Genomic DNA, 26,785 nt, shown 5'->3' with positions numbered 1-26,785 from the left:
CATATTCTATCCATATATTTCTTATCCCGAATTCTTGGAGTTAACCCACTTGGTCACGATGGTGTCCTTTTTTAGTGTCTTAATAGGTTGTTATTTGCAAATTAATATAAAAAGTCTGAGTTAAGCATAGTGATGTTAGTCTGCAGTTTCCTTTCATTAGGAATTGCTTTTAGTCTTCTATTTTCTTTTTAATCATCAGAAAAAAATTTAAAAATATAAACCAGAAACTTAGGCAGGTATGAATATATAGTACTAATTATAGACAAATTATAACTGGAAAAAAAACCATCTAATTACAAGAGTAAAATAAAGATTTTTCAACCCTTATCTATGATTCACTTCAATTTGAAACACAAGTTCATGTTCTTTGATTATAAGGCTCTCCTTTAAAATGACTCAAGAAACCCAAAAAATGTTTAACTTCAATTATTTTATATTTTTAATCTGAGATCATTGTTAATCTATACCAGTTCAAACTCTCTACAATACCCTTCTGATTTTTCACCTTCAATAATGAATCCAAATAAACAAATCCCTTAAATCAACATGAAATTCCATAAAAGCTAAAGATTAAGTCTCTTAAATTCAAAAAGGGCACATATTACTATTAATTTATTGAAGTAAATCAAGCACTGTACGATAGACTCTAGACTATTTCAAGGTAATGTGAGAAAATAAGTTACATATTTTACCTTTTCTTTCTCAATGGAATCCTTTGACTTCTTTTTCTTTTTCCAACTATCCTAAATAAACAAGCAAATATATCAATTTTAATTATAAAGTATAGAACATTACAGATTAATAAAAATATCAAAAGAGCAATTTGTTCTATGGCTGAAAAAATTTACCCTAATACCAACATTTTACTCTGACAATATAAGATAAAATACTGTATTATAAGTGTGTTTGCTCATAAGGAAATGAAGCTTCTTCCTTTTTCTGGCTACCTATCAAATCTATGTACACCTAAAACGAGAGTTATTGTTTACTCACATGGCTTATTTTAAAGTAGGGACTCTATGCTATTTTATGTGTTTTTCTGTAGTGTTTACATGCACTGGTGTTCGACACAGTGCTCAGACATTGACCAATGCCATCACCATGGAAAGCAAGAATTAGTGCTTCTCCCCCTGTCTATGTGGGATATGACTCCAAGGGGTGTGGACCTTCCTGGCAATGTGGGACAGAAATCCTAGAATGAGCTGAGACTCAACATCAAGGGACTGAGAAAAACCCTAGAATGCGCTGAGACTTAGCATCAAGGGATTGAGAAAACCTTCTTGACCAAAAGGAGAAAGAGGGAAATGAGACAAAGTGTCAATGGCTGAGAGATTCCAAACAGAGTCGAGAGGTTGTCTTGGAGATTATTCTTATGCATTAAGTAGATATCATCTTGTTATTCAAGATGTAATGGAGAGGCTGGAGGGAACTGCCTGAAAATGTAGAGCTGTGTTCCAATAGCCATGTTTCTTGAGGATGATTGCATAATGTTATAGCTGTCACAATTGTGACTGTGTGATTGTGAAAACCTTGTGTCTGATGCTCCTTCTATTTACCTTGTCAACAAACAAGTAGAACATATGGAATAAAAATAAATAATAGGGGGAATAAATGCTAAAATAAATTTAGTTTGAAATGCTAGTGATCAATGAAAGCAAGGGGTAAGGGGTATGGTAGATATAACCTTTTTTTTTTTCTTTCCCGTGTTCATTTTATTTCTTTTTCTATTGTCTTTTTATTTCTTTTTCTGAATTAATGCAAATGTTCTAAGAAATGATGAATATGCAACTAAGTGATGATATTGTGAATTACTGATTATATATGTTGATGTTTTATTTGGTTTGTTAATTTTTTAAATTAATAAATAAATTAAAAAAACAAAAAACAACAACAAAAAGGAATGGGGGAACAAATGTTAAAATAAATTTAGTTCGAAATGCTAGTGATAAATGAATGAGGGGTAAGGGGTATGGTATGTATAATCTTTTTTTTTGTTATTGTTTTATTTCTTTTTCTGAATTGATGCAAATGTTCTAAGAAATGATGAATATGCAACTATGTGATGATACTGAGAATTACTGAATATATATGTAGAACGGAATTATATGTTAATGTTTTTGTTTGTTCTTAATTTTTTTAATTAATAAATAAATTTAAAAAAAAGAATTAGTGCTTCTGAATCTCTCAGTTCTAGTTATTAAGCAGCCTGAGCTCAGTCTCCTTGCCTGTAAAATCAGATAAATATCTACTTCTTAGGGTTGAGAGAATCAAACGACTTAACATACTGCGCCAGTTTGAATCTGCTGTGAACCCCAGAAAAACCAAGGTTGTTAATCTTCATTCAATAGTGTTGGGTGGGAGCTTTTAGATTATTTCCATGGAGATGTGACCCACCCAAATGTGGGTGGTAACTTTTGATTAGATGGTTTCCATGGAGGTGTGTCTCTACCCATTTAAGATAGGATTGCTTACTGGAGCCCTTTAAGAGGGAACTATTTTGGAAAGAGTCAGGAAAACCCATGCAGCCAGAGACCTTTGGAGATGAAGAAGGAGAACACCCCTGGGGGACATTCATGAAACAAGAAGCCGGGAGAGAAAGCTAGCAGACTTCACCATGTGTCCTTCTTGCTGAGAGAGAAACCCTGAACTTCACTGGCCTTTCTTGAGTGAAGGTAACCTCTTCCTACTTCACTCAAATTTGGACATTGTCATAGCTCTGCCTTAATTTTGATATTTTCAAGGCCTTAGAACTGTAAATCTGCAACTTAATAAATTTCTCCTTTTAAAAGCTGTTCTGTTTCTGATATATTATCACATTTTGGCAGCTTACAAACTAGAACACATACCAAGAATTTAGAACAGTTTTTAAAACATGTTAGGTCTCAATAAATGTTAGCTATCACAAACATGAGGCAGATTCTTTTCTTTAAAAGAACAAAGGGGAAACCAACATTTCCTGAATCATACTTTTTAGACACCAGTCATTCTGTCAGAAGAAATTACACTTGGGCCAAGTGGATACCTGCCACAAAACCTAGACAGTAAGTTTGGTCTTCTGGGACTCTAACACAGTATTTGTCCAAATACGGTCCTTACCCCCTACATCAAAATCACACAGGACATGCGCTAAAAAAATGTAGACTTCTGAGACTTATTACATCTCCTAAATAAGAATCTCTGAAGATGGGACCCAATAATTCATGTATTTAACAAGAGTCACATGTTTCCTATGACTATTAAAATTTGAGAATTAATTGTATCTGACAATTCAGGGCAATAATTTAAATATGGTACAGCAGAAAGGGCACTGGACCAAATATTAGAAGTTGCAGATTCAACTTTAATTCTAGCACTAGCTATGTGAATTTAAGCTAGATGCTTACTCTCTGAATTACAGAGAACTGTTCTCTGAAGTACTTCTTGAAAAACAGGAAAAATAATGTCTACCATGCTTATCATGGATGTGTAGATCATATATGTGAAAGCACTTTGAAAACTATTAAGTGTCACGTAAGATAACACTAAATACATCATTTAAGTGGAACAGAACAGCAATATACCAAAAGCAGGCAGCAATATACCAAAAGCAGGCAGAAAATCACATTTCTAATGCAAGAGCAATTTAAGACAGGAAGAATTAAAAGGAAAATCCAATTAAATGTCTTTGCTATCCAAAATGTGCAAATTTAAATAATTTTACCTTACTATCTGACTCAGTTTCAGACATAGAACTTTCCGAAGATTTATGTGAACGGTTCTTCTTTTTCTTTCTTCTTTTTCCTTGTTTCTTATCCTATATAAAACATTTTAGAAACACTTGCTTTCTGTTTCAAAAATAAAATTTAATACTTTTTTTTTGTATGCTGTATGGCGGGGTCACATTTCACTAACTTTCCATGTGAGTATCCCGTTACTAGAGCACCATTTGTTGAATTTTTGTTTGTTTTCCTTGTTTGTTTGTTTTTTGGGAAGTTCATGGATCGGGACTCAAACCTGGGTCTCCCGCGTGGCAGGTGAGTATTCTACCACTGAACTACACTTGCACCCACCAAATTTATCTATTTTCTTAATATTAAACCTTCTACTGATGACAAAACTTAATGAAAGGACCATTCTGTAAAGAGAAGTATTTATTTTCACTTAATAATTAGTATTTAAAATGTAACATATTTTGCTAATTTATTAAACAAGTCAAGTGGTTTGAGTCTAGTCAAACAGCATTTCAGATTTTTCAAATCCATTTTCTCTACTGATATTTTTAAATGAACAAATTTAGAAATCTAAAAAATTTTATATACCACTATTTAAATATAGTTATCATTTATTCATTTCAGTACATTTATTCAGTCAGTTATGGATAACTGATCAAACACGGAAGTAATCACTTCTAACAGATTTTTAACAATGGCTTTCCTCTTGATATTAAAAAATTTAAGAGATATTATTTCATGAATCATTACAAGAGCATCTTACCTCATCCTCAGAATCTGAAGAACTGCTGGAAGAATCAGAGCTTGATGAAGAAGATGAATACTTGACCAAGCACAAAATAATTAAAGCTTGTGAGATGCAGGAATTATGTTCTTTTACTAAGTTCCTCAAATATTTAGCAAAATCAATTTGAGGAACAGATGTCCATAATCATAAAATTTAAATATTAAAATGCAAAATGTTATACTTCCTTGCAAACAAAGAAAAAAGCTCAGCAAAGTTAACAACATATGTGGCAAATGCTAGTCACTTTCCATCTTTAAAAGCAATTGAGGAGCTACTAGATTAAGAAAAGGTTGACAACTTTCTTTTTTATCACTGAGAAAAATGAAAGCACCTATCACAACCAAGGACCTTATGGCTCCTTGACTCATCTAGAGTCTAAGTTCCCTTCAGCATAAAAGTTAAATACATCATTCTTACTTTTTTGGTAGGCACTTAATCATAACATTTAGAAAAAGGGAAAACTTTTGCTCACCCTACCAGATTTCTTCTTCTCTTTTTTCTTTCTCTAAATGGAAACAAACGTACAAGTTTAAACAAAGTGATGTGAGTTTTTAAATGGAGTATCTACCAGTGGTAGAACACTGAACAACTAAGAAAATTCAACTATGAGATTAAGAAGAGTAATAAACCAACAAATGATTTTACCTGTCTTTTTTTGGATGAGCTCTCACTTCCACTTAATAATTTCTCCCTGTGTTTTTCGAGTTTTTTTTTCCAGTTCTGCAAAAAAGGTTATAAACACAATCAGAGGCTATCTATTTCCCTTCTGAAAACAATTTCCAGAACACCTAATACAGACAGTCATTACTTTCTTCCCTCCGTATGTTAATACTTCTCATGTTTCTTCTATTGGAGCCTCAGTTACCAATGCCCTTCAGCCACTCAAGCCAGGTTCAAACAAGAGTCTTTTCCCAGGAACTTCAAAACTGTGTTGCGGGGGAGAGAGGTGCCAAGATGGCAGCTTAGCAAGGCGTGGGATTTAGTTCGTCCTCCAGAACAGCTACTAAATAACCAGGAACAGTACAGAATAGCTCCTGGGGCCACATCAGTGACCGAACACACAGTGTACCCCAGTCTGGACCAGCTGGACCGGATGCAAGCCCACCCAGAACTGTGAGGCCCTAAGCCGTGGCAGCTGGCACCCCTCCCCCACAGGATGGTTCCCAGAGGGGAGGGGAAAGGAAACAGACTTTACTAAAACAGGGGCTGAGTGCAACCAAGCTCCAACTGTGGAATTAATTCACAAATTCTGACTACTAAAAATAGGCCCCCGGCTCAGGTGAACCTGGTCAAAGTGGAGGATGCTGATTTTTACCCTGGCACCAAGGGGGCAGGGCTGACGGAAAAAGAAAATAAAAGAAATAGGTTTTTGTGGCTGTGTTTCTACAAAGGCTTGACTGCCTTTGGATACAGCGGCAGGGCTTCTCAGGCTGCAACTGCCCCAGGCACAGGCAGAAACAAGCTTGTTTGAGTGCTTGTCTGGAGCCTGTGCTTTCCCCAGGGGAGGGGTGAGGCCCAACTCAGGTGGAATCCCTCCTTCAAAGAATTCAGACCCCAAAGCTTGGTAATTTGAAGCCATTAAAACCAGCCTACAACCTCTCCTCTGTCTCCACCAGACCCCAGCAGGGAGAGTCTTCTGGAGTAAAAGGTACTGCATCACCTTATGCTGGTGGGATCTGCAGGTAAACAAGCACAACATACTGGGCAGGATAGGAAAAACACAGAGTCCGGAAACTTCACAGGAAAGTCTTTCAACCTGCTGGGTCTCACACTAAGGGGACACTGATGCAGGTGACTCTTTCCTCCTGACAGGAGCCCAGTCTGGTCTGGGAAAATCCGGCTGGGACCTATAATATGTAAGTAGACCATCCTAAGGGTGGTGGAAAAAGGCATCACACAGGCAGGGCAAAAAACAAGAAAACAAGAATTGAAAAATTCCCCTCTGTTAAACAAAACCTAAGTCCAGAAAAAGCTGAACTGAATGTCAAAGAACAGACAGACAACAAATTCATCCAGCAAGAAAACGCTAGCTAAAAGAAGTGAAAACAATCTACAGAATAAATGAATTAAGGTAAGTAAATGCCTAGATGTCAGCAAAAAATAACAAATCACACTAGGTAAATTGAAGCTATGGCCCAGTCAAAGGAACAAACCAACAACTGAAACGAGATACAAGAGTTGCAATAATTAATTCAGAATGTATGAACAGACATGGAAAACCTCATCAAATATCAAATCAATGAATTGAGGGAAGATATAAAGAAGGCAAAGAATGAACAAAAAGAAGAAATTTAAAGTCTGAAAAAACAAATCACAGAACTTATGAGAATTAAAGGCACAGTAGAAGAGATGAAAAAAACAATGGAAACCTGCAATGTTAGATTTCAAGAGCCAGAAGATAGGATTAGTGAACTGGAAGACAGAACATCTGAAATCCGAAAAGGAAAAGAAAACATAGGGAAAAAAAGGAAAAATATGACTCAGGGAACTGAATGACAACGTGAAGCGCAAGAATATATGTGCTGGGGGTCGGTCCAAGAAGAGAAGAGAAGGGAAAAAGGAGGAGAAAAACTAATGGAGGAAATTATCACTGAAAATTTCCCAACTCTTATGAAACACTTAAAATTACAAATTCAAGAAGTACAGCGTACTCCAAAGAGAATAGATCCAAACAGACGTACTCCAAGACACTTACTAAACAGAATGTCAGAGGTCAAAGAGAAAGAGACAATCTTGAAAGCAGCAAGAGAAAAGCAATCCACCATCACATACAAGGGAAGCCCAATAAGACTATGTGTATATTTCTCAGCAGAAACCATGGAGGCGAGAAGACAGTGGGATGATATATTTAAATTACTAAAAGAGAAAAACTACCAACCAAGAATGGTATATTCAGCAAAAGTGTCCTACAAAAATGGGGGAGAAATTAAAGCATTTTCAGACAAAAAAAAATCACTGAGAGAACTGGTGACCAAGAGTGCGGCTCTGCAAGAAATACTAAAGGGAGCATTAGAGGCAGATAAGAAAAGACAGGAGAGAGAGGTGTGGAGAAGAGTGTAGAAATATAGACTATCAGTAAAGCAAAAAGAAGAAAAATTCAATATGACATATAAAATTCAAAGGGCAAAATAGTAGAAGAAAGTACTACCCATACAGTAATAACACTAAATGTTAATGGATTAAACTCCCCAATCAAAAGACAAAGACTGGCAGAATGGATTAAAAAACAGGACCCATCTATATGCTGTCTACAGGAAACACATCTTAGTCCCAAGGATAAACATAGGTTGAAAGTGAAAGGTGGGAAAAAGATATTTCATGCAAATAACAATCAGAAAAGAGCAGCAGTAGCTATACTAACATCCAACAAATCAGACTTCAAAGGTAAACAGTTAAAAGAGACAAAGAAGGACACTATGTATTAATAAAAGGAACAATTCAACAAGAACACATAGCAATCATAAATATTTATCCATCAAGCCTGAGTGCTCCAAAATACCTGAGGCAAACACTGAAAACAGAAATAACACATCTACCATAATGGGTGGAGATTTCAATTCCCCACTCTCATCAATGGACAGAACATCTAGACAGAGGATCAACAAAGAAACAGAGAATCTGAATAATACAATAAATGAGCTAGACTTAACAGACATTTATAAAACATTACACCACACAAGAGCAGGATACACCTTTTTCTCAAGTGCTCATGGATCATTCTAAAGGATAGACCACGTGCTGGGTCACGAAGCAAGTCTCAATAAATTTCAAAAGACTGAAATAATACAAAACACTTTCTCAGATCATAAACGAATGAAGTTGGAAGTCAATAATAGGCCGAGTGCCAGAAAATTTACTCAACAACACACTCTTAAACAACCAGTGAGTCATGGAAGAAATTACAAGAGAAACCAGTAAATATCTTGAGGCAAATGAAAATGAAAACACAGCATATCAAAACTTATAGGATGCAGAAAAGGTGGTGCTAAGAGGGAAATTTATTGCCTTGAATGCCTATAAGGGTAAAAATCAAGAAATTAACTGTCCACTTGGAAGAACTAGAGAAAGAACAGCAAACTAACCCCAAGGCAAGCAAAAGAGGAAGAAATAATTAAGATTAGAGCAGAAATAAATGAAATTAAGAACATGAAAACAATTGAGAAAATCAACAAAACCAGAAGCTGGTTCTATGAGAAAATCACTAAGATTGATCGACCCTTAGCAAGACTGACAAAAAGAAGAAGAGAGAGGATGCAAATAAATAAGATCAGAATTTGAAGAGGAGACATAACCACTGACCCCACAGAAATAAAGGAGGTAATGACAGGATACTATGAACAATTTTATGCTAATAAATACGACAATGTAGATGAAGAGGATAACTTTCTAGAAAGGCATGAACAACCAACTTTTAAAAAAAAATTTATTTATTAATTTAAAAAATTAAGAACAAACAAAAACACTAACATATAATTCCGTTCTACATATGTATTCAGTAATTCTCAATATCAACACATAGTTGCATATTCATCATTTCTTAGAACATTTGCATCAATTCAGAAAAAGAAAAAGACAACAGAAAAAGAAATAAAACAATAGCAGAAAAAAAGATTATAGATACCATACCCCTTACCCCTCACTTTCATTTATCACTAGCATTTCAAACTAAATTTATTTTAACATTTTGAACAACAAACTTTGACTCGAGAAGAAATAGACAACCTCAACAAACCAATCACAAGTAAAGAAACTGAATCAGTTATTAAGAAGCTCCCCAAAAAGAAAAGTCCGGGAGCAGACTGCTTCACATGTGAATTCTACCAAACATTCCAGAAAGAATTAGTACCAACCCTGCTCAAACTCTTCAAAAAAATTGAAGAGGACGGAAAGCTACCTAACTCATTCCACGAAACCAACATCACCCTCATATCAAAGCCAGATAAAGATATTACAAAAAAAGAAAATTACAAACCAATCTCTCAATGGATATAGATGCAAAAATCCTCAACAAAATTCCAGCAAATCAAATGCAGCAACACATTAAAAGAATTATACATCATGACCAAGTAGGATTCATCCCAGGTATGCAACGATGGTTCAACATAAGAAAATTAATATAATACACCATATCAACAGATCAAAGCAAAAAAACCACATGATCATCTCGATTGATGCAGAAAAGGCATTTGACAAAATCCAACATTCTTTCCTGTTGAAAACACTTCAAAGGATAGGAATAGAAGGGAACTTCCTCAAAATGATAAAGGAAATATATGAAAAATCCACAGCTAACATCATCCTCAATGGGGAAAAACTGAAACTTTCCCCCTAAGATCAGGAACAAGACAAGGATGCCCCCATCACCACTGTTATTCAACACTGTGTTGGAAGTTCTAGCCAGAGCAATTAGACAAGAAAAAGAAATAAAAGACATCAAAATTGGAAAAGAAGAAGTAAAACTATCATTGTTTGCAGATGATATGATACTATATGTCAAAAACCCCAAAAAATCCACAGCAAAACAACTAGCGCTAATAAATGAGTACAGCAAAGTGGCAGGTTACAAGATCAACACTCAAAACTCTGTAGTGTTTCTATACACGAGTAGTGAACAATCTGAGGGGGAAATGAAGAAACGAATTCCATTTACAATTGCAACCAAAAGAATAAAATATTTAGGAATAAATTTAACTAAAGATACAAATGGTCTATACAAAGAAAACTACAAGAAATTGTTAAAGAAATCACAGAAGGCCCCAAAAGATGGAAGGGCATACCATGTTCATGGATTGGAAGACTAAATTTAGTTAAGATGTCAATTTTACCTAAATTGATTTACAGATTCAATGCAATACCAATTAAAATCCAAAAAACTTACTTTTCAGAAATAGAAAAACTAATAACAAAATTTATCCGGAAAGGCAGGGTGCCCCAAATAGCTAAAAATATCCTGATAAAGAAAAATGAAGTTGGAGGTCTCATGCTACCTGACTTTAACGCATATCACAAAGCTACAGTGGTTAAAACAGCATGGTACTGGCATAGATAGATATACTGACCAATGGAAATGAATAGAGTGTTCAGATATAGACCCTCTCATCTATGGACAACTGATCTTTGATAAGGCAGTCAAGCCAACTCACCTGGGACAGAACAGTCTCTTCAATAAATGGTGCCTAGAGAACTGGATATCCATATGCAAAAGAATGAAAGAGGACCCGTATCTCATACCCTATACAAAAGTTAACTCAAAATGGATCAAAGATCTAAACATCAGGTCTAAGACCATAAAACAGTTAGAGGAAAATGTAGGGAAATATCTTATAAATCTTATAATCGGAGGCAGTTTTATAGACCTTACACCTAAAGCAAGAGCACTGAAGAAATAAATAAATGGGAGCGCCTCAAAATTAAATACTTTTGTGCATCAAAGAAGTTTGTTAAGAAAGTAAAAAGACAGCCTACACAATGGGAGACAATATTTGGAAATGACAGATCAGATAAAGGTAGTATCCAGAATTTATAAAGCGATGGTTCAATTCAACAAAAAGACAGTCAATCCAATTACAAAATAACCAAAAGACTCGAACACACTTCTCAGAAGAGGAAATACAAATGGTCAAAAGGCACATGAAGAGATGCTCAAATTCCCTGGCTATTAGAGAAATGCAAATCAAAACCACAATGAGCCATCATCTCACACCCACAATAAAAAAAAAAATGACAAGTGTTGAAGATTATGTGGAGAAAGAGGCACACTTATCCACTGTTGATGGGAATGTCAAATGGTACAACCGCTGTGGGCGGTTCCTCAAAAAGCTAAATATAGAATTGCCATATGACCCGGCAATACCATTGTTAGGCATCTACTCAGAGGACATGAGGGCAAGGACACAAATGGACATTTGCACACCAGTGTGTATAGGAGCATTATTTACAATTGCCAAGAAATGGAAACAGCCCAAATGTCCATCAACAGACAAGTGGCTAAACAAACTGTGGTATATACATACAATGGAATATTATGCAGCTGTAAGACAAGGATTAAAGTTATGAAGTATGTAACAACGTGGATGGACCTTACGGACATTTTGCTGAGTGAGATAAGCCAGAAACAAAAGGACAAATACTGTATGGTCTCACTGATGAACTGACATTAGTGAATAAATTTAGACTATTTTGTTGGTAACAGAGACCACCAGGACATGGAAATATGGGGGGATACAGATTGTGCAACAGGACTGGATGTTGGAACTCAGAGATGGACAGCACAATGCTACCTAACTGTAATACAATTATGTTACAATACTGAATGAAGCTGAATGTGAGAATGATAGAGGGAGGAGGGCTGGCGGCACAAATGAAATCAGAAAGAAAGTTAGATGATAAAGACTGAGATGGGATAATCTAGGAATGCCTAGAGTGTATGATGATAGTGACTAAACGTACAAATTTAAAAAATGTTTTTGCATGAAGAAGAACAAAGGAATGTCATTCTTGCAGAGTACTGAAAATAGATGGTAATTAATAATTTAAAATTTTAACTTATGTGTGAGACTAAAGCAAAAAACATTTGGTACAAAATTTATATTTTGACTAGTGCATTTCCTAATATAACTTATGTGAACAGCTTAAATGAACACAAGTACATGCAACCTTGAGTAGGACATGAGATTTTGTTGGTTTGTCCAGAGATGCCCCGATAAATCCAAGTTGAATTCTTGATATATTCTCACAAGCAGTGTGGACAACAAAAGCTATAGGCTTAGCCCCCAATATTGGGTTTTGTTTATATGAAACAACCCCACAAAGGATAGGTCAAGCCTACTTAAAATTAGGCCAAAGAGTCACCCCCAAGAGAACCTCTTTTGTTGCTCAGATGTGGCCTTTCTCTCCAGCCAACACAACAAGCAAACTCACCACCCTCACCCTGGCTACGTGGGACATGACTCCCAGGTGTGTGGACCTTCCTGGCAATGTGGGACAGAAATCCTAGAATGAGCTGAGCCTCAGCATCAAGGGATTGAGAAAACCTTCTCAACCAAAAGGGGGAAGGGTGAAATGAGACAAATAACGTGTCAATGGCTGAGAGATTCCAAACAGAGTCGAGAGGTTATCTGGGAGGTTATTATTATGCATTAAATAGATATCACCTTGTTAGTCAAGATGTAATGGAGAGGCTGGAGGGGAACTGCCTGAAAATGCAGAGCTGTGTTCCAGTGGCCATCTTTCTTGGAGATGACTGTATAGTGACGTAGCTTTCACAATGTGACTGTGTAATTGTGAAAACGTTGTGTCTGATGCTCCTTTTATCTGCTTTATCAACAGATAAATAAAATATATGGAATAAAAATAAATAATAGGGGGAACAAATGTTAAAATAAATTTAGATCAAAATGCTGGTGATCAATGAGAGGGAGGGGTGGCGGGTATGGTATGTATGAATTTTTTTCTGTCTTCTTTTTATTTCTCTTTCTGAACTGATACAAATGTTACAAGAAATGATCATGATTATGACTATGCAATCATATCATGATATTGGAACTGCTTACTATATATGTAGCATGGAACGATCAAAAGTTAAGAATGTTTGCATTTGGTGTTTTTTTGCATTTAAAAAAAATAAAAAAATTAATAGAAACATCAAACAAACAATAAAGGACATTTTCTTCAAGAAAAAAAAAAACTGAGTTGGGAGTACAGTGAGCTTTGGCAGGGGATTGTGGAGCGCTGGCCACATGGATGCTGCCAACTGCCCAGTCCCAGGCAGCCACCAGAGGTCCTCCTCTTGAGCTGCTGGAGGGAAGGGTGAAGAAGCAAAAGTACAACACTGAAATCGAACAGAAGTTAAAGGAAGTAGTTCTGCACCTCCTGATAAGCCATCAAAACTTGAATGACCTTTTTCCTTGAGGTAGAAGGTCCACTGTGTAAAAAATTGTGTCTCAGCCAGTTGATTGGCTGTGACAGTCTTGAGGAACACAGAACTTTTCACTTCATTTACAGGCTATGCTTTGCAGGAACAAGCCTTAAAACCGTGAGTTCCAGTGGGAATTCTGGCAGCCAGGATGATGGCTTCTGGCCTTGGGCAGATATGTGAGACTCTCTGGAAGTCCATTCATACTGTCATACTGAACTCAGACTAGAGAAAGAAACTGCCTCTCTTGTTAGAGATCATTCAGTATTTACTAACAAATAATATGTTCTGCCATCTCTCCTTCTGCAATGAATTATCCAAAGTGCAGAGATTTTTGCTGCTTGAGGCTCTTCAGTATCTTCATTTAAAAAAGACTGAGTCTGCCAGAGCTGTTGGAAAGCTGTAAAGAGTGTCACTGTGAATCTCCATGTGCAAAATGTCTGTTCTAGTTGTAGCTTTCAGTTCTTTTGGTTATATGCCTGGAGACAGAACTGGTGGGTCATGTGGTAAATCTATATTTTGTTACTCTGGCTGTCTGAGGAGCTGGCCAAACTGTCTTTCACAACAGCTCTGCTGTTTTTCATTCCCACCAACAGTGAATGAGTGTTCCTATTTTTCCGCAATGTCTGCAGTGCTTGTTATTTTCTGTTCTTTTTTTTATGATGGCCATTCTAATGGGTGGGAAATGGTATCTTGTAGTTTTGATTTGCATTTCCCTGATGGCTAGTGATGCTGAACACATTTTCATGTGCTTTCTGTCCATTTGTTTATCTTCATTGGAGAGAAGTATGTTCACTTCTTTTGTCCATTTTTAAATTGGGCTGTGTGATGGTTTGGAATGATATGTACCCCAGAAAATCATATTCTTAAAGCTAATCCATTCCTGTGGGTGTAAACCAACTATAAATAGGACCTTTTGATTAGGTTACTTCAGTTAAGACTGGCCCAGGGTAGGTCTTAATTCTCTTACTGGAGACAGAGACAGAAAGAGAGAGAGAAAGGAAGAAGTTGAAAGCAAGAAAACCTGGAAAAGAAGCAAGACCAGCAGATGCTGCCATGTGCCCTACCATGTGACAGAGGAGTCTAGGATCACTGGCAGCTGGTCTTTGGGAAGAAAGCATCACCTGATGATGCTCTGATTTGGACATTTTTCTCAGCCTAAAACCTGTAAGCTCATAAAGCTAATAAACTCCTACTGTTAAAGTCAACCCATTTCATGGTACCTGCTTCGAGCAGCTTAGCAAACTAAAAAACAGTTTGTTTGTGGTTTTGCTGTTGGGTTGGGGGATTTCTTTGTATGTTCTGGATATTAGGCTTTTATTGGATATGTGGTTTGCAAAAAAACTGAGTAGGAAGACAAAAGCTTTGATTTTTTGGCTTGTTTTCTTTTTGGAATCAAAGCTTTAAAGACAATTATGTGGAGGTACTGGGAGCTGTTCCCTCTGGACCATGTACTACCACCTGCATCCTAGTCTATAAAGAAGAGAATTAAAGTGAAATACACAGCGATGCAGAGATAAGAAATGGAGGGTCTCCTGACTGAATTCCTGGCTGCAGTATTCTGAGCCCAGCATCATTCTCTTCTTCCTACCTTTTAATTCTGTGTGCCAAAAAATTTCCCATTTTTCCTTACACAAATACAAGCTGATTTTCTGTCCTGTGCCCCAAAGACCCTGACTAATATAGTAACCTAAAGAAGGAAAGCAATTCTAGATAAAATTGGTGATGGAAAGGAGGAAAAGGAACAGACAATGGAAGGAAAAAATCTAGTGGTGGCAACACAAACAAAAAGGTTGTGTAGCAAGCTGCCAGGGGCAACTATTCATACCCAACAGAAATTCCTTAAGTCATGAACCTTAACTTTTAAATAAGCAGGACCCTTATTTTTCATACTCATCAGTTTTTCTCTCAAGAATTCTTTTAGGAAAAGCTTAAGACTCAAAAATATAAAACAAAAACTGGTGGGAACAGGGCCTTCTATGACACTGACACAACTCTCAGTTCCTAAAAGTGTTGGCTTTTTTGGGGGGGAGGGGGAATAAAAACATAAAATGTATCAGAGCTCTACCCACTGCAAATCAAATGGGTCCTCTCTAAAAAGAGCCCATATGGCACCAGAGCATCAAAGACATATTGAGAGAAGGTATCTATAAGATTCAAATGTAAAAAAATTGATAATGTGGGGAGAGAAGGAGAGGGATAAATTGTTAGGCTTGGCAAACAGATCAATGCCCAAATACTCAATTTATTAAAAAATTAAACATATAAAAATGATTTCATTTTTCTTATCATAAGAAAAAAAGATTAGTCTATTTTTTAAAAGGTACTATTAACAAACCTCATTCATTTTTTCTTCAAATTCAGCCAATGCCCTGGAACCTTTCTTTTTCTTTTCTAGTTGCTCTTTTACTTCTTCCCTTAAAAAAAGAGAACATACAAAGTTTCAAGGAATTAAAATGAGAGATGGATGCTTTAAATTTAATTCCAATAAGAAATGCAGTATAAAAATACATAAACTACAAAATAAATAAATATTTGATAAAATAAGACCACAAAAGCTTTATAAATGATATTTTCTTAGTGTCTTTCTTGTATTGATACATTTCAGGTTTCTTTGTTCACATCCATATAAACCAATGATCACAATCAAGCTCATCAGGTAACATTAACCACTCTTCTTCCACACATGGTTCATAAAAGCTACTATACCTAATATCTGAGCACTTATTGTATAACCGATACTGTTTAAAATACATTTTTATTTAATCCTCACAACAGCCATGTGAGGAAAGGTAGTATTAATTAGCCCTATTTTAAAGATAAAGAAACTGAGATTTGGAGAAGGTAAAAAAAATTGATTCAGGTTCTCCACGAGTAATTTTAGGGTTAGTGAGCTAAGGTCTATTTGACTGAATTACTAAATTCTATCACTACACTACTTATATTATAACGCTCTTCGCAACTTGTGCAGAATGAATTAATATAGCAGGAATTATCCTTAGAAAGGCCCACTTAGAAGGCTGGCCTTTGACTGTTGTCTGGGAACTTAAATTGTGGGAGGTTCTCACTATTCCCTGGTAAGGGTTGCTCATTGTGTCTAAACATTTGTATAAACAGTACAGCTTATGATGACTACCTGCTTTCCTTCTGGAAATACGGAATTCTGGTATGTGCCAGGCAGAAGCTGCCTGTGTGTCCAGCCACCAATAAAACTCTGGGCACTGAATAAGGCTGGTAACTTCTTATATAGGTTATAATTTGTTATTGGGGGAATTAAACTCATACATACTATGCGACTTCACTGAGAAAGGACCTGTAGTAGCTTGTGCTTGGCCTCCCCTGGACAATGCCCCATGAACCTTTACCCATTGCTGACTGTGCATGGTAGCCTCTCACTGTAATAAATCTTAGCCATGAATATGACTACATGCTGAGTCTTCTGTGACTCTTTCTAGTAAATTACTGAACTTGAGGGTCATCTTGGGGACCTCCAACACATGTTAATAGTTAATATACTTGCTTGAACATTTCCCTTTTAAAAATCATTCCCTCTCCCCAATTTTAAAGATAGATAACTTGGTTTGGGGATTAGCTATTGTCTGGTATATGGCAACAGTTAACAATAGCATGATAAAAACTGTCAGAGTTGACCAAGGCTTACTTCCTATTTATTATATATATATATAATAAACAGGAAACATATACATGTACGTGTGTGTGTGTGTGTATATATATATATAAAAAACATAAACTTATATATATATAAGCACACCTTTCAACCATAGTGGCTCTGCTTTTAGAGGCACTTCTGAAGCTGATAAGTCCAGCTTGTGCTATGTCATTTCAGGAATATGGTATTAATAAGGGAAGATATATTAAAAAAAGAATAAGACCAGTATTATGCTGTTTTATTTACAAAAGATCACTCATTCAAAAAGGATTTTAAAAAGCCAGCTGAGGGCGGGCCGCGGTGGCTCAGCGGGCAGGGTGCTTGCCTGCTATGCCGGAGGACCTCGGTTCGATTCCCGGCCCCAGCCCATGTAACAAAAAACGGAAAAACAAAATACAATAAAACAAGAAAATGTTTAAAAATGTTTCCCTTTCTTCCTTCCTTCCTTCCTTCTATCCTTCCTTCCTTCTCTCTGTCTTTCCTTAAAAAAAAAAAAAAAAAAAAAAGCCAGCTGAATAAACAGTTTACAAGGGGGTATTCTAAGTCAGTGAAAAACAAGACCAAACATTATCCTTCCCCTAGTTGGCTATACCTCAATGAAGAATGAGACTATTTCAAACCCACGGTTTTAAACAGTTTAGAACACGACCTGCAAGGTTAAGATCTCTTTTAGGGAGTAGAGAAAATATTGGTATGAAAAGGTTATCTGCCAGTGCTTTAGGTATATTGGGAGATGGATTCTCAAATGTTTGAGAATGTCTGTATATGTTTTATATATTCAAAAGAAAACATATACCAAATATTACCTTAAAGATTACTTAAGTTATCTGGCAATTGTTTGGTAACCAACAGAAGTTTTAAAAATAAGCTTTAGTAAGTTTATAAGAAGCTTATAAATAGGTAAATTATTTCACAAATACCAGGTGGGCCTTGGTCGATTCAGATAATCTTGTATCGTTGGCCCTGAAGACTGGATTGGACCCCTTGATCTGGCCATTGCTATTGGGTTCATATAGGCCTTGAGGAAAGAACAAAAATTAGTCCCATTAGAGCAAGCATAAAAAAGGCAAAAGCTCATCCACTCACCAAGCAATCTTTATTACAATTGCACACTATGTCAATTTATTACGAACAATCTAATTAACTCTTCATTACAAAAATTTAACTCACTAAACCTTACAAATTTAGGAAGTAACACCACTAAATCACAGAATATGTGTTTTACTAGGGATTTGACGGAAATAGTAATGATATATTATTTCTGGAAGGCTTGCTTGATAAAGTGCTTTCTCATAAAGGCCAATAACCCTGTAAGATGAAGAAACACAATTTCAAAGAAGTTCAGAACGATATAACTCTAAATCTATTGCTTACTCAATCACATCTTCAATTCCAGGAAATACTCTTGCCATGCTGTTGGCAATTTTATCTGCAAATTGTTAAAACATTAATAATTAAACTATATTCTGATACTGTACTGACTATAGCAGAAAAACACATCTAGAAGTTTCTTTCAAAGGTTTCTTTGTTGATGACAGTGTCTCGTAAAGAGATGTCCTTTCAAAGATAAAATTTACTCTGCTACACATATAAAATCTGGTCTTTAATTCAGTCTCAGTCTCAGTTTCTTGATCCTCAGATTCAGTTTTCTCAAATTTAAATCAACAAACATTTTAAAAAACATATCTACTTCTTAAATATCAACAATTTTGGTTAAAAATGACTGTTATTAAGGTTACTCTTAAAGCCTTAAAAATACTTAGCATTCTAAAAGAAGCAAAAGTATTTATTACATTTTAACCAAATCTGTAAAAATGACCAACACTTCCCACCTTCATGACAGCTATGTACTTTCAGATTTCTCTGGCAGAGTGAACAATATAAAGCTACTAAGAACTATTTCCATTCAACTGGGTCCTGCCTAATTACTTGGAATGAAAAGACAAACTTTAACATAATTTTTCTACAGGTGGAAATGAATGCTAGAATCCCTAGCATCTGAGATATTTACAGAATCAAGGTTAGAAGTGGATATCAACACAAAACTAAAACAGAGGCATGCATATATTTGTAAATAGACTGTTATGTCCTTAAATATTTCATCCAATTGTCTTAGCTGAGAATTTCATGTGGAAATATGACAATAACCACGAGAGGCTGCAGATAGAGGCGAGAGCCCCACTATCTACACTACAGACAATCCCAACAACCAGAAGCAAGTACAACATACAAGCTAAATTCATCATTTGTAAAACAATACTCTTATTCATGCTATCTTCTGATTTCTTTGGTAACATGTCCCAATTTTAGCAGTTTACCTAATGTAAAATATTTTAAGTTGAAAATTGCAGAAATTATTTATTTCCAAAGAATATAAATATACACAAGGATGTTCAAGACTGAATTAGTAAAATTGTAAAAAAACTGACAACACCCAAATGGGTTCTTGCCTGCCATGCCTAAGACCCATGTTCATTTCCAGGTGCCTGCCCATGTACAAAAAAAAAAAGAAATCCTCCAAATGAAGTACCATGTACTCATTAAAAAGAATGAAATAAATCTACAGCTACTAATATAGACAGGACTTTTCAAGTAAAAAGCAAAACCAAATTGCAAATAAAACCTTAAAGAAACCACTATAATAAATAACAATTAATTTTTAGAAATCTAGACGTGCACCAAAATATGAAAAACATCCACTTGCATTATTTCATACACCAAAGAAAATTTTTTTAAATGAGTACTCATTACTACTGCAGAAAAAAACAAATAACTGTAGAAACATTATATTTAAAATAATCAAAATGAGAAAAACTCAACCGCAATTCTTCCACTCCAATTCACAGAGTTGAATTATCCTCACGTAAAATAAACAAAACAAACTTAAAAAAGACTACAGTGGAAATATTTCATTTCAATTTAATATATATATATATATATAACAAAAATTGCACGATGTTTCTACAGTCTTCAAATTGTCTAGCACAGATCTTAAAAGTATATTAACATTTTTGTGCCTTAATGTCTGTCAAACTGCTTTTCCAAAGCACATGACAACTTAACTTACTGCTTACTTTTAAGAGGAAAATAAAAATAAAACAGTATATTTTCATGCTAGGACACTAATTATAGGCAATATATGGTGCAACTACACGAGCTGCAGTTGTAGTTTACTTCCAAGCATTTGATAAAAATGTTACCTTCAGTTTGCTTAATTCAGCACACTCTAGTATTTCCATTATTTAATTCTAACAGCAATATTTGTTAACTGCATTGTGAATACAAAACAACTGACAGCTTGTGCTTTTAATAAACAACAATACTTTTTACGATACACAATAAAAGTAAGGCTTTTCCACTTTACTGTGTATCAGTGCAAAAAGTAATGCTCCTAACCTTAAGGAGCCAGGAGGTTAGGCATTAGTTAAAATATACAAATTGTACAATTTCTTGAAAAATCTCACTAATGACAAATATGTTAAGAATTGTGACCATATAAACCAAATCAGCTACATTCATATATAGCTAGGTCTGTCCATGACTCTAAACTGCTGCATGAGTTTGGGTAACAGAAAATGGATTGTTTTTGAAACTAAGAATGGCAAATTGGGCTCTGAGGAATGTATGTGGGCAGGTATGAAAAGAGCAATGAAGCAAAACTCCTAAGGACATGATGTGCAGAATTTCATTTGTTACTTTGATTACCTATTTTTATCTCAAGGATGCATCAGTTTTAGAAGGCACGATGTTACAGAAAAGAACATGATGGAAACTTCTGGAAAACAACGGGAACAAAGGGTGCCATCATGAATTTAAAGAGTCCTTTACAAATCCAGATAAATAAAACATTCAGTTTAAAAAAACTGTAACTTGAAATATAAATGTTTTTTGTAAAGCAAGACTATCATCTTGAAAACTATATAATAAAGAATTAGAATTCTTTTGGGCACAATTTTTAAAATGCCAATATATCCTGAGGCAAACATCCATTTTTATTACTAAATTTCAAGGGGTGTAATGTGTACTGAACTGAGTGTCAGATAACCCAAGTTCTGGTCCAAATTTAAATAATTCCATTAGGAATTCCTTTACATGGAGACTGAATTATACAATCTCTGTTTTCTACCCCTTTATTGCATGATCTTCAGTCCCACAACTTTGAAGTGGAAACAAAATATTACCAGAACAGCCTGTGCTATGGTAACATACCCAAAGTAAGTAGATTTCAGTTACACCATGTTCTGGTAAATAATGCTAATTTGATAAGTTTCATAAATGCTTTAAAGGATGTATAAACCAATCCTTTTCCCTTTAAAACATTTTAGGCCTCTGAACTACATCCAAGGTTAGGTGAATTTTAAACTTCGAAGCCCGAGGGCATTAAAAAGCCCAAATAGTCTTACACCTTAAGCCTAGGGATGTTCCAGCATAACACCATTTCAACACTGGGGGTCAGGATATCACAAAATCTGATCTGGAGCCAGGAAAGGGGGAGAAAAGAACATTTCTCAACATTGTAATGAAGATCCATTAACAAAGAGATTCCTTGACATTTTCAATTATGAAGACGTGTAGAATTAAAACAAACCTTTTAAGATGGGACTATCACCATTTCATCATAATACGACTTTTAATACACACGGCACAAAAGAAATCGCTGAATAAAGAAACTATTTTTTCACTACGTTACTTTTCACTGTCTTTATCTTTCTTATTTTTTCTGCTCAATGGTTAAAACTATGTAATAAGCTCAGGAGCTGTAAGGCTAAAACCTACTCTTTATGTCTCTACCACCTATTCAATCTGATGCATAACCTGGGTTTTCCAAACCAACCACCCCTTCTCCCCAGCCGTCTCTGCTACCGGAATATCTTCCTTCCATCTCCACCTGTCAAAAGAACCGTCTTTTTTGACTCCTCTCAGAACTTCGAATATCTAATCAGGTCCCATTTCCCATTCTTTTTGCTATTATTTGTTTCTTTTATCTATTTACTAGTGTAATAACAACTTTCATGCCAGCAGTCGCCTGGACCATGTCGCCTATGTAGTTTTAACTATTGTCAAAGACTGGAAAACACTCATCCTTTTTTACATATAAAGAAACTGAGACTCAAAGAAAAAAAAAAAAGCAACTTGTCCTAGGCCACGCAACTCTCAAGAAACCAGCACCGACATTCCAGTCTGTGCTTGACTCCAAGCCAACTATTTTCATGCCATTCCTTCATTCACAGGGCCTATCAGGTACCAGGCAGCGCTCTGTGCTATGGATACGAAACCAAATACTGCAATCACGGTTCTCACACTGGAGACCGGGAGCCTCTACAACTGGGCTCGTTTGCAGGTCTCCCGTGCGGCCCTCTTCTGAGGGCTTCGCCTAGCCGCGGGACGCTGCGCAAAGCGTCTCTATTCCACCTGGGTGCGCAAAAGGCGAGCCACGGGGTGGGGGTGGACGATCCCGAGGCGCGAACGTGTCCCGAAACCTCCCTGGGCCTCAGACTTTGTAATAATATACTGAGGGAACAGATTTAAAGCCTTTACAGTTCTAAAAATTGGGCACTGCTGGCCAGAGTGCGGCGGGAAGGGAGCCGGGGAGCAGCGCCACAGGACGCGGTGGGATACGAAAAGAGCCGGGAGCTCGAAGTAGCCAACTGCGCGAGCAGCGCACGCGCGTCTGGAGCCCACAGGGGAAGGGGGGCGCCGAGGCTCCCCGCCCGAGGTCGGAGCGGCCGCGGGTCCTCGGAAGTAAGAGGGGTCCTGCTCTCCCGCTGTCGGGCCCAGCGTCATCCCATTAGTCTCCCCGCTGGGTACTCACCACTCGATTGTCCCGTTTCCCCATGGTTCCCGATGGCTGACGGAGACCACAATCACAAGCCAAGGGAGACCAGGCCCGACAGACAGCCGAAGACGGCCCACCTCACATCCTTCAATGCCTCCCCAACCCGCCCAGAGAGCGGCGCCGCGCAGACGAGGGCAGCCGCGTGCGGCCACAGCGCCCCCTGCCGTACTGGAGGAGAGGCCTGCGTCGGCGACCACCCGAGATTTCCAAAGGTCGTGCTGGAATTCTTTTATCACCCCTTCAAAATCAGGCAGACACTGTTACTCTGTACTTCCTTCAGCCTCATCAAGGCAGCTCACTTCTGTTTGGACTTTAATCGTTTCGCTTTCTTCCTCTCTTGCTGCACTGAAGTATTCATTGCAGGGGATGCTAAGATTTATTCCAACGTTTATGTGGCCTTGTGCAAATACTGGGGTTAAAGTAAGGATCAGAAAAGACGTGGTACCTCACAGAATCCATCAGCTGGTAGGGAAGAAAGTCAGGCTGCCACAGATGTAGCTAACAAAATAAGCCTTTAGTTCAATTCAATTCATCCATCACTCAAGCATTCATTTCATAGATATTTATTGAACATCTATTTTGTGCAAGCCACTAACTGGGTAACTGGGAGCTGGAACTGGGGTAGAATACAAGGATGATTAGGACACAATCTCCCCACCTTCACCCCCCCCCCCCAAAAAGACTAAATCCCTACCCTTAAAGGGCCTGTTTATAACCTAAGAAGGGAATGAACATACACATAGCCAATTATATTGCATGGCATTGCACCATTTTGTCAAAGGAGGTAACTTGGGCTTTAGAGAAGAGTAAATCATATTTATTAAGCGCTTATAAAACCTAGATAAAGCTAACCCACTCTGGGCCTATGTTAGCACCATATCATTAGAAAGTAATTGAAAATAAATTTGGATCTTTTCTGCACTCATGGAAAATGACAAAATAGGGCTTACAGTGATTACATACAGGAAAAACCCTTAAAATTATCTTTCCCAATCTGCGTCTCCCTCCCTCATTTTCTGATACTGCAATAGCAGAACAGATGCTCCCAAATATGATTTTCTCTCTCAAAACTTTCCCAAACTCTCAAATTCAGCCCTATGGTGGTTCCAGTCACACTAAGCATTAATTATTGAGTAACAGGCTTTACTTTTCAGTGTATATCAGGTCTCTAGTCTCTCATTTCTCCTTTTACCCCATTATCAATTTTTATAAGTGGGGACTTCTGACCAAACACAGTTTCTTTTTAGGAAAACAGGGAAAGAAAGAATCTTTAAATATTCTGTTATGCTTTTTCATGTCACATTTATAGTGTTCTTATATTCCAGACACTATACAAATATTTCCAACACCCCCATCATAATAAGCATATAATACCTGAGGGAGAACGGAGTTGTTGGTTTTTTTTTTTTTTTCCTCTTTAGTGCTTCTTATTTTTCCTTTCCTTATCCTTTGACTGGTTTTCCAAATGTAATAATGCTGTGAGCCAACAGAAAGGATTGTGTTTTCTATAATGGTCTCTTCAAAAAACCTGATGTCTTCTATGGTAAGTGTACACAGCCTCTCCTGGGTGGAGCATGGACCACAGGAGGACACAGAAACAAGAAAATGACTGAGAAGACTGTGAAATAATGAAGAAGGAGTCCAGAGCGTTTGAGAGCCATAAGTAGACTCCATAAACACTGGATCAGTCCTGGCCTTCCCAGGATATAAGTCACAGTGACTCAATGGAAAGAGTAAAGAAATGTTTTACACATCCTCTCTACATGTCAGATCTGCTAATAAACATACTTTTCTCCTGGTAATAGATCAACATGTCCTTCCAAATGGTTCAGGTATAACCAAGGTATGACATTCTACTTTTCCAATGAGAAAACTGAGGCTAAAAGAAGCCAAGTTATTAGTCCCAGGTCCCATAGCAAGAAAAGCAGAGAAGCTGGAGATTCAAAAGTAGGTGTGACTAACTTGAAAGCATGTGTTTTTCTAATGACAACACAATTGTCTTTAGGGAAGAGGTTTGAGACGTGGCATTACAGGTAGACTGTGAAAATGGGCAGATTTTCCACAGAGTTGCTGAGAGAGAAGGACATACAAACAGAGAGAAGAGACCAAGTAAAAGAAAAGCAACGTGTTCAGGCGTGATAGCATAGATCAAAAGTGGCAGAGGAGAATCAGGCTGTAAAACTACATTGGAGCTAGAGGCAAAGGGCCTTGAATGCAAAGGAAGAAATTTGATTTTATTCTGCAGAAAGTCTTTTTAGAACAGGGAGCAACATGAACATTGCCAGGGAACAACTGTGGTTTTAATGTGCAGTTCCCTAACGACTACCGTGATTAAACATCTCTAAGGTACCTAAATCAAAAGGCTTATGAGTATTGATAATTCACTGGGGAAGGGAATTACAACTTGAAAAACATTCAAAGTTTATAACTCAAATGACATCTTTAAGATTAGGTACATCTTGGGTCTGTACCCAAATTTAATAATATAGTTGACTTTTATGCACTTCTAATTGTTCCTAAGTGTGTATTTGAGAATTTCAACCATGGGGAGGGAGACAGAAACAATCTACAAACCCAAGTGTCTGGTGTTTAGATGGGCATATCCCTAGAGATGAAAGCATAAACTTTCAAGTTTGGAGACAATAACCTTTGTGATCATCCAACTATACTAACTGAAAGAGCAAAACAAAGGAAACAAAAATCTATCAGGGGCGGGCCACGGTGGCTCAGCAGGCAAGGATGCTTGCCTGCCATGCCAGAGGACCCGGGTTCGATTCCCGGTGCCTGCCCATGTTAAAAAAAAAAAAATCTATCAGAAGGGAACTAATTAAAAAAAAGGGTGGTACATCCATGCAATGACAAACTATGCAGGTATTTAAACAGAAATGTAGAGCTTTCTGGATTGATATGGGGAAATGGCTACCATGCCTTATTAAGAGAAAGTGAAAATTATAGAAAAGTATATAGAATATGATAGCATATGCACAAACGAAAGGATATATTAAGCTATATGAAAGTACTGGCATTCAGCAATTTTTAACCTATAAGAATGGTAATTTCATATAGTGGTTCAACTTATTAGATATATATGCTTGAATATGTCCAGGAAAACTTTTGAAAAGTTTACACAATAAATCTCTGCTGCTGGTTATTTCAGGGAAGAATATTAGTGAGTTGAGAGGGTAGGGATAGGAATTTTTATTTCCCATCGTTTCCCCTTCTGATTTATTTTATTTTGTGAAAGACTGATCATTGAATACACTCCCTTTTCTCTGACTCCACATTCATCATGTAACTTCTGGATATAATTTTGCCTTCAATGTGAGAAAATGACCACTAAACATGAAAAGCTTGTGCTCTTGAAACTAATATTTCTCACTGTGAAACAATATACAGAGGACTTGGTCCCATATTCAAAAAGAATTTGAATCATGGAAACCAAGCAGACATTCACTTTAATTTTCCTTTTGTAAACCCCAGGTTGAGTTCTATTAATGGACGAAGGCAGTGGAAATTACCAAGTAAAGTGAGTCAGAAAGGAAAATTCCTGATGTTCATGAGAACTTCAACTGAATCAATGGGTTATAGTTTCACTATAATTTTCCTCTTTTAAAATCCCTGTTGAGATGACTCATAAACTATAAAATTTATTGGCCAACTATTTCAGGTTAACTTTTGCTAGCATTGAAAGAGAACACCTTTAATTTTTTTAAAAATTAGCTTTATAGAGGTATACTGTACATGCAATAAAATTCACCAAAGTGTACGGTTTGGTGAACTTTGACAAAATTCCTTCATGCTTTTTTTGCAGTTAATTCCCTCCCGTCTCTCCTAGCCCCTGAAAAACATTGTTTTCTGTCACTTTAAT

General features: G+C 36.7%; 1 protein-coding gene across 5 annotated transcripts in view; it reads right to left on the bottom strand.

Annotated features, from left to right (window-relative positions):
• Positions 1 to 23,010, bottom strand: part of FAM133B (family with sequence similarity 133 member B) — a 37,151-nt gene extending 14,141 nt beyond the window's left edge. For 3 of the 5 annotated variants that reach the window (XR_013160651.1, XM_077124007.1, XM_077124018.1), the window contains exons 1-8: positions 22,894 to 23,010; positions 18,002 to 18,099; positions 15,750 to 15,828; positions 5,143 to 5,217; positions 4,970 to 5,002; positions 4,474 to 4,533; positions 3,701 to 3,793; positions 693 to 743 (exon numbers count right to left, since the gene is read on the bottom strand). Coding sequence is in view for 4 of the 5 variants with exons in the window: in XM_077124007.1 (XP_076980122.1) it covers positions 693 to 743; positions 3,701 to 3,793; positions 4,474 to 4,533; positions 4,970 to 5,002; positions 5,143 to 5,217; positions 15,750 to 15,828; positions 18,002 to 18,099; positions 22,894 to 22,917 (513 nt within the window). In the remaining variant the exon portion in view is untranslated. The remainder of the gene's footprint in view (positions 1 to 692; positions 744 to 3,700; positions 3,794 to 4,473; positions 4,534 to 4,969; positions 5,003 to 5,142; positions 5,218 to 15,749; positions 15,829 to 18,001; positions 18,100 to 22,893) is intronic. The other 2 variants (XM_077124012.1, XM_077124002.1) reach the window with 1 other exon arrangement.
• Positions 23,011 to 26,785: the final 3,775 nt, after the last annotated feature.

This window comes from Tamandua tetradactyla, chromosome 1 (assembly GCF_023851605.1).
Source record: "Tamandua tetradactyla isolate mTamTet1 chromosome 1, mTamTet1.pri, whole genome shotgun sequence".
Classification (NCBI taxonomy): domain Eukaryota; kingdom Metazoa; phylum Chordata; class Mammalia; order Pilosa; family Myrmecophagidae; genus Tamandua; species Tamandua tetradactyla.
The sequence above is the reverse complement of the archived record's forward strand: the minus strand, read 5'-3'. Positions and strand labels throughout refer to the sequence as shown.